This window comes from Procambarus clarkii, chromosome 57 (genome assembly GCF_040958095.1).
Source record: "Procambarus clarkii isolate CNS0578487 chromosome 57, FALCON_Pclarkii_2.0, whole genome shotgun sequence".
Lineage (NCBI taxonomy): Eukaryota > Metazoa > Arthropoda > Malacostraca > Decapoda > Cambaridae > Procambarus > Procambarus clarkii.
In genome coordinates, this window is record NC_091206.1 from 6,440,442 (window position 1) to 6,453,515 (window position 13,074).

Sequence of the window (13,074 nt, forward strand, 5' to 3'; positions counted from 1 at the left end):
GCGTTTGCTCTTACGATGAGAGTCCCAGATAACGGAGGGATTCTTAAGATAAAAATATCAACGGTTATAAGATAAGTGTTTCGCATCTTTTACTCCTACTGAAGGATGCCGGGAACAAATAGTGATATACGTGCATATGCCAGCAACACCGCTGCACAAGGGCTGCAAAGAATACAAGTTTAGGATAATAATAGCTTGGTAAACCTTGGTAAAGGCTAGTTAATTACATAAGAAGGCTGCAGACATCTTAATTGACCAATCTAGCAACTCCCGCATCACATGGGAGAGAAAGTTATGCGGTGAGGTGACTTACAGTTGATAGGAAATGTAGATGTTTATCTCTCAGAATGTTTGGTAATATGTTTATTGTTTGTGATGTGTTTATATGTATGTATTAACACGATGTACTGAACGGGGTGAGAATAGCTTGAGCTACCTCATCCCTTTGTGTGTATTTTATCTCAATAAACTTATTTCAATTTCAATTCCCATTATTGGAGACAGTAAGCCTGTTAGGTTTCTGAGGAACCCGTAGGCAAGTAAATGACCTTCCCTGGAATGCAAACCACAACAGGTGCCTAACTCCTAGGTACCTCACTACTGTTACGAAAACAAAGGCATAAGGTGTAAGAAAGCGTGCCCAATCGTCTTGTACAGGACTGGGATCGAACCAGGGACCTACGGGTTGTGAATCATCTGTGATGATTGTGCCACAAGATACGCTTTACATGCATTTTATTTTAGGCCTGCTTATGTGCATTTGTTTTTTTCCAAGTATAGATACGTCTGCAAATTAAGATCTATTGGAAAAAAACACAAGAAATGGCTGGTGAACTCTGCACAAGCTGTGGGCTCTCTCCCTCACTCATCCCTCTCTCCCTCCCTCACTCATCCCTCTCTCCCTCCCTCACTCATCCCTCCCTCCCTCACTCGTCCCTCTCGCTTCCACCTTCACCACCACCTCCCTCACCCAGTGACAGGTTAATGATACGAGTAGATGAACTAATTATGTGAAATTGAAGGGTTAATTCTTATAATTATTAAATAATTATATGTAATTCAATCGTAAATAGACAAATTATTATTGAACGGATCTTACAATTAGCCATACACTGTTACTTGGCACAACAAATTCCTCTGGTTAATTAGTGTTTATACAGAAATAAATATGTTGACAAATACATCAGATGATTTGGGTGATTTTATGAACTATAATTTAATTTAAGAAAATAAGTAAGTGGTGGACTGTATTTAGATTGTAGGAAATAAGTATAGTTGTATACTGTATTTAGATTGTAGGAAATAAGTATAGTTGTATACTGTATTTAGATTGTAGGAAATAAGTATACAGTAGTTGTATACTGTATTTAGATTGTAGGAGCTGCTTTTGTAACGAGCGTGAGCACTGCCACTGTACCATCAGGGCAATTAAAAGGAAGGAGGAATGTATGGTATGATCACTAATCATCTTTCATATGATTATATTTTTCTGAAAAAATGACAAAAATTAAATTTTTTTTTTTAAAAATGAAAAAATGTTTTCTGAAAAAATTTCTGAAAAAAGTGACTTCAGTCCAGGTAATGCACTGGACTTGTCGTGGTTGAATGCAATACCAGGGTATAAGGAAGTACAGCAAGCATGAACATCCTCCGCCAAGCATGTGGTAATAACTATGTCCAGCAGTGCGGTCTGCTGCATGATGCGAGGAGGACGTGTTGCTCCGCATCTTCGTGTTTGCACGTGGCTGCTGCAGCTAGATGTTGTGAATTTGTTCTCGACTGTTGCAGTGATACAGTGCCTTTGTGTATCGAGGAAATGGCTGAGGCGGTCTGCCTAGGTGATGGAAGATCCTGTACTGGGCCTGGAGAGTGTGACAGTGGGGATGGCAGACAGGATGATACTAGGCCGTATCAAGCAGTAGTAAACAGATATAAACGGAGAAATATTCAAAGACAGCGAGACGAAGACAGTGAGGAGGAAATAACAAAGAGACCAAAAAATGAAGACATGCTCAGCAGGACGCGGGAGATGCAGACTAATGGAAGGAAGAGGCTGTTGTTCCCTACAGCATGTCAACTGAATTTCCATCAAAAGCTGGAGTGGACGGTTCGTTTGGCTAAGGAGTTTTTTGAATATGAACCACTATTCAAGGAGGGTCTTCACCGGCCCTATATAACAGTTGGGACAGAGGAGGCCGTGGAACACCTAACGAAGGATGGGTTTGAGAATATTGTGATGGTTACTCCGGAAAAAGGTATGATGTACACCAAGGTCATAGTGTTTAAGTATCCAACTTATTTGGATCCTGATTATCTATTGCTCAACAATGATAGTGTTGTTTGGGCAAAGAGGAACAGTGTTCGTGGTGAAAAACAAAGCCAGGTTGTTGCCTTGGTAAAGGGTGAGACTCCAGAAAGAATTTTTGTGCAAGGACTAGGCTACAGGAAAGTTGTAAAATACATTGAGGAGCCCATATTATGCATGAAGTGTTCTCGTTGGGGACATATGGCTTGGAAATGCCAGTTTGACTCCAGGTGTCGGTACTGTGGTAAGAAACACGACTCTCGAGAGTGTAGAGTCAAGATTAAAAACGGTGAAAAAATCGTCCCATCTTGTTGCAATTGTCGAGGAAGCCACAATGCTGGTTCCTATCTATGTCGCATGAAGCCTCATCTGAGAGACTCGAGGACGGGTGCTACAAGCAGGATAGATGTATCCTCGAAGGAAGGAAAGATTGTGCAGCAGGAACATGGAGGAAACAGTTGGAAGCCAATGACCGCCTATGAACAATGTGTGGGAGAAAGGAACAGAGACAATTAAGGCGAGCCTAGGGAAAGTAGGAAATGCAGCTGAAAAAATTAAACCTTGTGGAAACAAGGTTCAGGTCAATATAGTGAACTCTGAGGTTGGTACTCAAATATTGGAATATCTAAAAAAACTAGAAAAGAGGATTGAGGCATTAGAAAAATTAACTATGGGGGGTAGACGGGGTGAAGATGGTGGTGAAACAGGACGTGAAGTGGAAAGTGAAACAGGACGTGAAATGGAAAGTGAAACAGGACGTGAAATGGAAAGTGAAACAGGACGTGAAATGGAAAGCCAAACAGGACGTGAAATGGAAAGTGAAATAGGACGTGAAATGGAAAGTGAAACAGGACGTGAAGTGGAAAGTGAAACAGGACGTGAAATGGAAAGTGAAACAGGACGTGAAATGGAAAGTGAAACAGGACGTGAAATGGAAAGCCAAACAGGACGTGAAATGGAAAGTGAAACAGGACGTGAAATGGAAAGTGAAACAGGACGTGAAATGGAAAGTCAAACAGGACGTGAAATGGAAAGTGAAATAGGACGTGAAGTGGAAAGTGAAACAGGACGTGAAATGTGCGTTGAAGAAAGTAAGGAAGAACATGACGTATTGATGATAGAGGATAGTCAGGAAAATGAACTTTCTAGTAGTGTTAGCGTTCAACCTTCTGTAGTGACAAATGTCGAAACAAAGGTTAAAGTAAAACGGTATAGAGAAATAAGAAAGAAATTAGATATGAATAAGATCACCTTTGATGCTAGTAGCTGTTGTGCAAATGAGGAGAAAGCAGAAATGTTACAGTGTTGGGAGAGTCTGTCTGAGAAAATCTCGTATCTCATGGAATGTGACAGACAGGGCAAAGGTAGTTTTATTAAATCATGGATGAAAGTAGAGTGAGAATATTATCTTGGAGCGTTAATGGGTTAAAATCTAGTGCGGTGGATGTACACTATTATACTCTTAGATAGTACTATATTAACCTGATATGTTACATGGGATGCTTGTATTTGTACTCACTGAATTTGTGCGCCCCTTGAGGGACTTGAAGTATGGGAAGGGGTAGAAATAGCCTAAGCTAATCTTTGATTTTTTTTTTTTTTTTTTTTTTTTTTTAACTTGTCTCAATAAACCTACTTGAACTTGGAAGACCATTATGTATTAAAGTGTCAAATTATGGATAACCATAGAAATAAGGAAATAAGTAGTGTACCACTTCAAATTGTTTGGATGTGTGATAATGATATGATAGACAGAATACTTAGGAACTACAAGAATTTTACCCCAATGATTGTAACACTTACTATATTAATATGCAATGTTAAATGTTGTATTGTGATTTGTGTATCTGTACTCACTGAATTTGTGCGCCCCTTGAGGGACTTGAAGTAGAGGGGGGTAGAAATAGCCTAAGCTACTCTATCCCTTTGAGATGTATTTTTTTCTTGTCTCAATAAACATACTTGAACTTGAACTTGAATAACTATGTCACCCAACCACGCATATACATGCCAACCACCCACGTTTTTATTTTTGGCCCGCTCAGCAATAATTTCAAATCAAATCAGATCAAATGTTTATTCAGGTGAAAGTACATACACACAAGATAAATTTCAAACATAATGTTGGATTTCTAGAAAGAGCTACAGTATTTCATACAATGCCTAAAGCCACTAATCCGCACACCGTTTCGGGTAAAGCAATTTCCGAGGAATAGTATCGCGATTATTTCTCATTGGTCATTAATATTACTTAATTTACACGCAATTATTTTATGCGTGTGTTGTCCATGTCAGATGAAACAAGTATTAATCCCGTGTCAGTGGACTGTAGTAATTAGCGGTTTATTAGAGTAACTGGCATCAGCGTGCCGGCTGGCCCCAGCTCCCAGCATCTCCCAAGCCTCAGTGGTAATTCAGCAGCGTGAGAGGGAGGACGTTCACCCAGCACGATGAAGACCATGAGGCGGACCGAGGGCCTCCTAGTTGGGTTATTATTTCTACTGGTTCCTGTGCTATCTACAGGTAAGAAAATAAGTTTGCGAGTAACATCGGAAAAAGCTGCTACAGATCTGTCGTGCGCCCAATATGTTGGTTATTGCAATCTTGATTTAAGATATATTTTTTGAAATCTGTACCGCCATTCTGCGACTAAGGGCTTGCACGTCCACATGTCCCGTGTCCGAAACCTTGCGTTATACACTTTTTTAAAACGACTGCAGAAAATTTGTTGAAGCACAGAAAAAATAATATACACTATAGTGTACCTTAACTGTCATTAGACTGTTGATGTAACATATTCATGGAGTCAAGATGATGTTATATACAAAATGGTTAGACAGTTGATGTATCTGCTTAACTGTATAACTAGTTGGTCACTAAATTGCTTAGCTAAACGAATTTTGGGCTTCAGCTCCTGAGCCCAATATGTCCATTTCCACTACCACCGACTCACAGGAAAAGTATATTGCGTGTGTGTAATAAATAAACTAAACGCATTGATACAGAAAATGTTTTTGATACTCCATTTTTTGGTTTTACATTGCCAAATATTTAGCAGACCTTCAGCAGATTGTTAGAGCTATGTTAAACCTTTTACGGACAAATATCATCAATGAGGTTACCCAAATTAAAATGTACTGCTTAATTAGGCACTATTTTAGGCTGTTACAAATTCTCGCTCAAAAGGGAATGAAAAATATGTTAGCGAGAAAACATCGCTCCTGCTGAGTTCTGTGCATGGTGCCTACGGTATCATTGATTTCTAATTGACAGCACTTTACACACGTGTTGTTGGTGGGGGGGGGGCTGTTTTTAGGGGTGTTGTTGGGGGGGGCGGGCTGTTTTTGGGGGTGTTGTTCGGGGGGCTGTTTTGGGAGGGTGTTGTTGGGGGGGGGCTGTTTTTGGGGATGTTGTTGGTGGGGTGTTGCTGGTGGGGGTGTTGAATCAGAGCTCGGATGTGTTCAGTAGCTACATCAACTATGCTCTAGTGAAGAGGAAATGGTAATATTTAAGATACTACAATATTATTCACTCCAAGTTACAGCCCCGCTCGTGTGCCAGGTAAGTCTACTACAGGCTCACCATAGCCTGTGCTACTTGCAACTTTTTGTTCCCAGTAGCTGAATCTATAATAACAACACCATTCTTTCTTACGCTGAAGAGAGAGGTTTATCGTGATAATAAATACGAACGAGAGAGAGAGAGAGAGAGAGAGAGAGAGAGAGAGAGAGAGAGAGAGAGAGAGAGAGAGAGAGAGAGAGAGAGAGAGAGAGAGAGAGAGAGAGGGAGAGGGAGAGAGAGAGAGGGAGGGAGAGAAAGAGAGGGAGAGAGAGAGGGAGAGGGAGGAGGAGGAGAAGTAAACAATGATAGGAGAGTCAGTAATTGGTATGTCCTTGAGGTTAAATGACTTACTCTCTACAGAACCAGGCTTTTGGACAGCACATAACTTCATTACATTAAATTTATGTTCCAAGTACATTTATTAGAAAAAATATCGAAATAATGAATGCCGTTAAATTAAAGTTATCTTTATTTGGCTTATTGGTGGTTTTCCTCGCCTAGTTGTACTATTTGTTTGGTCTTGCAAAAGTTGAGCTTCAGCTCATTGTTGCACCTGTCTTATTGAGCTCTTTTTTGTTATCTAGATTTAAAGCTTAGATGGAGACTGCCACCATCACTTCACTGCCTAGTACTTTCTGTGTTCACTGTTCTGACACTGAAGCAGTTCTTTCTAATGTCTCTATGATTCATTTGGTAATCATGTTTTCCCTAACCTAACTCTATGTTCCAGTGACGTGAGGTTTTAATTCCTACAATCTTCCTTCGTAACTCATTTCCCTCTCCATTTTAAGAGTGCTCTGACATGTGATTTATGGTTTCAGTTTCCCATTGTCAGGGAGAGGAAACCTGTTCGTCTTAATGAGGTTCCACTAAGCCAAGATTGCAACCCACAACAGTTGACTGACTTGAGTGTGCTTATTTACTGCTGTTTCAACAGGTGTAAGAAAACGTGGCCAAACGTTTCCGTTCAGCAAGGGAATCGAACTCTGAATCTTTCGGTTATGAACTGTGTTGACCACTGCACTGCATATTTTTAAAGGCAGTTCCTATGTTGGCCAACCTTGCATACACTGCTGATTATATTCGTTTGATGTGGGCTTCTGGGGATAGACTCTGTACATACTTAACCTGAACAGTAGGTTTTTCTTTCGGCCTGATTCTTGGAGGTTTTTCATCTCTTTTTGGTACCTTGTGTCTTCTGTACAATACACTGGAAAACTACAAGCTGATGTCAGTAAAGTCTTCGATTGGGCAACAGAAAATAACATGATGTTTAACAGTGATAAATTCCAGATACGTAGGTACTGTGTTGTAAAAATTATGATAAGCTAAATACAAGGGTCAAGGCACAATCAGATCTCCTCATAGAAGGAAAACGGCATGTTAAGGATCTGGGAATATTGATGTCTGGCGGCGTGTTGATGTGTGTGTGTGTGTGTGTGTGTGTGTGTGTGTGTGTGTGTGTGTGTGTGTGTGTGTGTGTGTGTGTGTGTGTGTGTGTGTGTGTTTTGGGGGGGGGGAAGTAGTGGTGTGGTGGGAGAGATTGTATATTAGGTCTACTATTGTAACATTTTATTACGCTACAGTTTTACTAAATATTGCAGGAATATATATGGTGTGTTACATGCTATATTTCCCATTATGATAATCAAACAGGTTTCCCATATTACCAAGAACTTAAACGTGGTGATGTAATATGCAGGAAACTTTGACAAATGATTGAAGTATCGCAGCAAGACAGTGGGTCCAAGAGCGCCCGAGGAGCTCACTTATAGTCAGTGCTTCCAAGGACTCCATGCTGAGTCTGGGTAAAAAACAAGATGAAAAAGATGGAAAACCCGCCGTGAGGTTGCTGGCGAGTGTTCCAAGTCTGGAGAAAAACCCAGTGGGTTCACTATAAAAAAGTTGGAGAGTGCGCTGAAAACTCAACTGGCAGGTGACGACGGAATAAAAATTTGTTTTTATTGCCATCACAAAACTTAACCTACTTTTTTTTGTACGAAACAACAGGGCCAGGAAGCATTCATAATTGTGAAAATTTCGAGAGCTGGTTTACCCTCAAACTGATTTATTATACTAGACTTTTAGTGAATATGTAACATGGCGAGCTATTATATATTAGATGTGTATATTGTTGGACATAACATCAGGTTTTGACTCTTTTTATTGCTTCCTTTTTATCCATGTCTTTGATTTCTGAACGATACTTGGAGAATATCTCTTTACAATTGCTTCAAATATAAAATACTGTATGTTCATAGACCAAAAAAAAAAAGCTTCGTATTGTAGCCGTTTTTAGAAGTGCTTCCGTTAATGATAATGACTGTGGCTGCGTTGTTAAATGTATTTGTGGGTAGTTAGACCTTCAAGCCAGACGCCGAGGCCGGCGGCCATTCACTGCTTTATGATGTTTAAAAAACAATATATATACTCATCGACATTTTGTCTGATGAACTAGACACCTCTGACTTTCAATTTACATACTAAGCCGATTACTCTACGACGCTATGCAGTTTCAGGCGATGAGTCACAATAACGTGGCTAAAGTATGTTGACCAGACCACACACTAGAAGGTGAAGGGACGACGACGACGTTTCGGTCCGTCCTGGACCATTCTCAAGTCGATTGAGAATGGTCCAGGACGGACCGAAACGTCGTCGTCCCTTCACCTTCTAGTGTGTAGTCTGGTCAAGACGCTATGCAGTTTCTTGGTGGCGGAAACTGTTCAATACTACAACTCACAGGGAAGCTCTGTTCTCTCCCTGTTTCTTGATGCTTCCGAAGCATTTGATAAGGTTGAACACACCACACTGTTTAGAGAATTGCTTAGCAGGAAAGTATGTCTTGTAATCGCAAGTTACCTATATATTTCTTATGCAATTTCTTATACTGTACAGTATTGTGAAATTGAGTTGTCTTCGGAAATTTTCTTGCTAAAAATTAGGTCAAACGAGGTGCTGTTTTACTTTATTATTTGCTGTCTATATTGATCCATTCTTCAAAGTGTTAAGGGCAAGTAGAGCTGACTGTCGCATATATCGCGGTTTTCTAATATACTGATAATCTATATTGACACCAACCAAAGATGTGGAAAAAAATATAGAAATGTATGAAGAATATAGTGCTGAATACAACCTCACAATCAGTTCTGGAAAATATGCTGTAGTTTCTTTTAACTCACTGAAGTAGTTTTATCGAAATCTTAAACAAGCATTATTAGGCAGAGATTCCAGCAAGGGATTCTGAAAAGTATATGGGGCTTATTATACTATCGAAAGACCCAAACCATGGGCAGGGAGTGTTGTCTGGGCACCATTCCTAAACTTTTCACTGTTCACCCAGCCATTAATGAAAACAGGGTTGTAAACCGATTGGTGGGTCGCGTTCCATGGAAAACTGCCAAGGTAAGGCTTAGGAATAACTGTGGGAAAGGAAAGGCCAAAAAAAACCCTGCTTTCAGGAAGGAACCTACTCCTATAGCCACTTGCGAAAAAAAACACTAAAACCCGTTTCTGTGGCTGGTGCTTCTTTTGACACAATTATGGCTGCTCCTGCACTGTCCATTGTGTGTTGGTGCTGTGTGACAATGTGTGGTCGTCTAGACACACATTAAGATGTCTGTCTTACTGTCAGTTGACAGTAAGTCATAACGCACAATTATGTCATACTGTCTGCCACATCGCCACGGGACCCACCGTCAACAATCTCTGCTTGTGTCGACAGTATTTACATGTATGTATGTATGAGTATGTGTACGAGTATATATATTAATTAATAATTGTGTAACTAGCGTCAAAAGATTGTTATTTGCTTAGCTAAATGAACTAGGAGGGTTCAGTTCCTGAACCAAATATGTGCCTCTGTAACCCTTTACACCACCGCTCACGGGATGGGTATGAGGTGCATAATAAAGAAAGAACTGTCGACAGTTTTGATGGCTTTACGGGACCTCAGTACCTCCATGAACCGGTATAGTACTCTGCTTCTAATAGTTTAAGGAAAACCTATGAAAAGAATTACTGTAAATACAAAGACCACTCTGTCACACGAATTCTACATGCAAACGGTTCAACTTATATTACTCTGTAATATTCAAAGTAATTTTCAATGTTAAAATAAAGTGTAAAATATTATTTTAATGACAACTCAAATTTGCTATACGTTACACTATTATACATGCCATTTACAAAACAAACAGGGGGTTTTATTACTAACAATGCCATTAAAATTTTATATCTCGTGTGCATAGAAACTGAAACATCAAATTTAATATCAAACACCCACTTCATGGGGTCTAAGTAAACTAAAGGTGTGATTAAGACCATGTAATCTTGAGTTACTGCTAACAAGAGGTGTACTGGGGTGCACGATAAACTATCCCCCTGCTGGTGGCAACACTCAATTGAGTAAGAAAGCCATACTCACTTTGCGCAAGAACTAGTCACATGGGACACGGGAACGCCACACAGAGTGTCTCAGGGTAAACTTATACAAATATCTCGCACTTCTGGGGTGAATAGCCATCTACATAATTGGAAGGTACATACGTTGGTGAGGGGGGGGGGTTAAGTCGGGGACGAAAGCAAATTATATATATATATATATATATATATATATATATATATATATATATATATATATATATATATATATATATATATATATATATATGACATAAAATAAATAAAAAACATAAGTGCCAGAGCTTAAACACGACTAGCTTGATACTTCCGTCTTACTGACACACAAAGGCCAATAAGCACGAGTATAAAGAGCTATGGCATGTTTAGCACCGAGAACTATATGTACGGGCAGCATAAAACATCCTAGACAGTGTGAATTGTAACTGTCAGAATAGGCTGGGATATCGATATCTATGTCGGGTGGCGGCAGGTAACGGATCTCCCGATGGTGAGCATTCCAATTGTAAACTATGTGAACAAGAGCTGGGACATACTCTCCAACACTATCTGTGATTATTACCCTGTTAGAAGTACTTCGGATCAAATGGTATGAGGTTACTTGTGTAAAGGAGGAAATGTATATCTTTATCTCAGAATGTTCGGTAAAACGTTTATTGCTTGTGATGTGTGTCTATGTATGTATTAACACGTTGTACTGAACTGGGTGAGAATAGCTTGAGCTACCTCATCCCTTTGTGTGTATTTTACTTCAATAAACTTATTTCAATTTCAATTTCAATATGAGGTACTTTTTTGTTGTGTATTTTTGTGTTTTTCATGTTGAACTTTGAGCTCTGCAATTACTTCGTATATACACTCAGGAACATTAGAAGATATTCTTATGCTTTACCCAGATTTTGCTAGTGGGGGCTAATACATCAGCCTTACATTTTATGCTCTCACCTGATTTTTAGTCAGAATTGATTTGTTTTTGTATTGAGGCTGGTATTTTCTCCCCTGATTCCATGTATGACTAACCATCGTGTGAGATGGGAATAATACTGGTAACTTATAGCTAGTTTTTTATCTACAATGTAATCTTTCATATAGAATAAGGTAGCAGCACATTGCTGTGTATACTTAAGCTTGTTAATAATAATAATAATAAAAACTTGATACTTGGTGGCAGCAGTGTGGGAGACAGCACTGGTAAGTGCGAGGAACAGTAGTGGCTTTCCGTGCAGTGATAATTGTGCGTTATGTTATTGGCGTAATTAGTTTATTATGCGCTTCCTACCCATTTTGTGACCTAGTTGAGCTTAATTTAGTTTATATGAACCCCATATTCATCCAGTTTGCGATGGCAGAAAGGTTACAGCATAAGCTAGATTCTTGAGCTGAACCGAAATATTTTTTGTTAACTACTGGTAAGCAATTTTTCATGTTGAACTAATAAGTTATAATTTGTATACAGGTTGTGATAAAATTACAAAGACAATAGTCTTATTACGGTATCGCAGTTAATATGCATGGTCATGAGATAAGCAAATAAGTAACTTGTGGTCAGTGCAAACCTACAAGATAGTATGAGTTATCATAGGAAATTTGAGATACTAAGGCTAGGATTAGTTTATAAACATGTTTTTATTTTATTTTATTTATGAATACAAGATTTCTTACATCCTTGTAAAGCCACAAGCACGCACAACGTTTCGGGCAGGTACTTAATCTTAATTTTCCCTGGAATACTATACCCGCCAAATCGTTTAACAACCAGCTACCCATTCACTGCTGAGTGAACAGAGGCGTTAAGGATTAACTTAATCAATTAATTAGTTAATTAATCAGTTAAGGATTGGCGCCTAGTCAATCCTCCCTGGCCAGGCTACGAACCCAGGCCAAATCGCTCGCGAAGCACGGGTCTTACCACTGCGTCACGGGAACTGCTAATATACTGTACTTAGAAAGGATTTATGGTAATATATCACCGCAGATTAAATCGTAAGCAATAAGAATCTTGCAGAACTTAATGTAACGACATAGTCCGTAGAAGTAAGCATTCTCGTAGTAGGAAAGATGACAATGGTGACAAACGTGTCTATCACCTATATCTGAATATACTAAGGGAAGGGAATTATCAGGGAAAACGCGCCAAGCTATTACGACTTTCGGATTTGGGATGGGACGGGGAAAAGTAATGGTCCTGTTGGACGGTCGGGGATTGAACACCGACCTGCATGAAGCAAAGCCGTCCAGCCCAAGTGGTTGGACACCTAAGGAAAACCCACAAAGAAACAGCAGCAGCCCAACACTGACGGCATTCGTCAGTCAGCCATGCTGATGTACTAATTAACCCCACACAATACTTGCACAACGGTAACACAAATCCAAAGAGGAGACGCCACTAAAAATCCCACTCAATCTGCATTATCATCGTATATAATAATTCATTATGTCGGGGGACAGGCAGCCATAGTGTATTTATACATGTTAAGGCCCCCCAACTAACTCCTGGGTACCTATTTACTGCTAGGTGAAAAGGGACATTAGGTGATAGAAAATGTGCCCAACCATTTCTGTCTCACCCGGAATACGAACTCGGAATTCATGATTCTGAATCGAGAACGAACCCAACTGTACTACCGGAACCCTCAATTTCCTGGATATCTTATCCCCATCCCTCTTTCCCTCCCATTCTCCCACACTATATTCTTTAATTATCAAAGCTTAAAAAAAAAAGTCGTATAAAGGAAAAAAGTAACATGGCAAGTAGTCAATGACGGAATGACAACTAGACAGAGGAA

At 39.6% G+C, this 13,074-nt stretch overlaps 1 protein-coding gene across 5 annotated transcripts in view; it reads left to right on the forward strand.

Annotated features, from left to right (window-relative positions):
- The first annotated feature begins 4,710 nt into the window (after window positions 1–4,710).
- Window positions 4,711–13,074, forward strand: part of LOC123745057 (low-density lipoprotein receptor) — a 28,158-nt gene continuing 19,794 nt past the window's right edge. For all 5 annotated transcript variants that reach the window (XR_006771291.2, XR_006771292.2, XM_045725350.2 and 2 more), the window contains exon 1: window positions 4,711–4,828. Coding sequence is in view for 3 of the 5 variants with exons in the window: in XM_045725350.2 (XP_045581306.2) it covers window positions 4,756–4,828 (73 nt within the window). In the remaining 2 variants the exon portion in view is untranslated. The remainder of the gene's footprint in view (window positions 4,829–13,074) is intronic.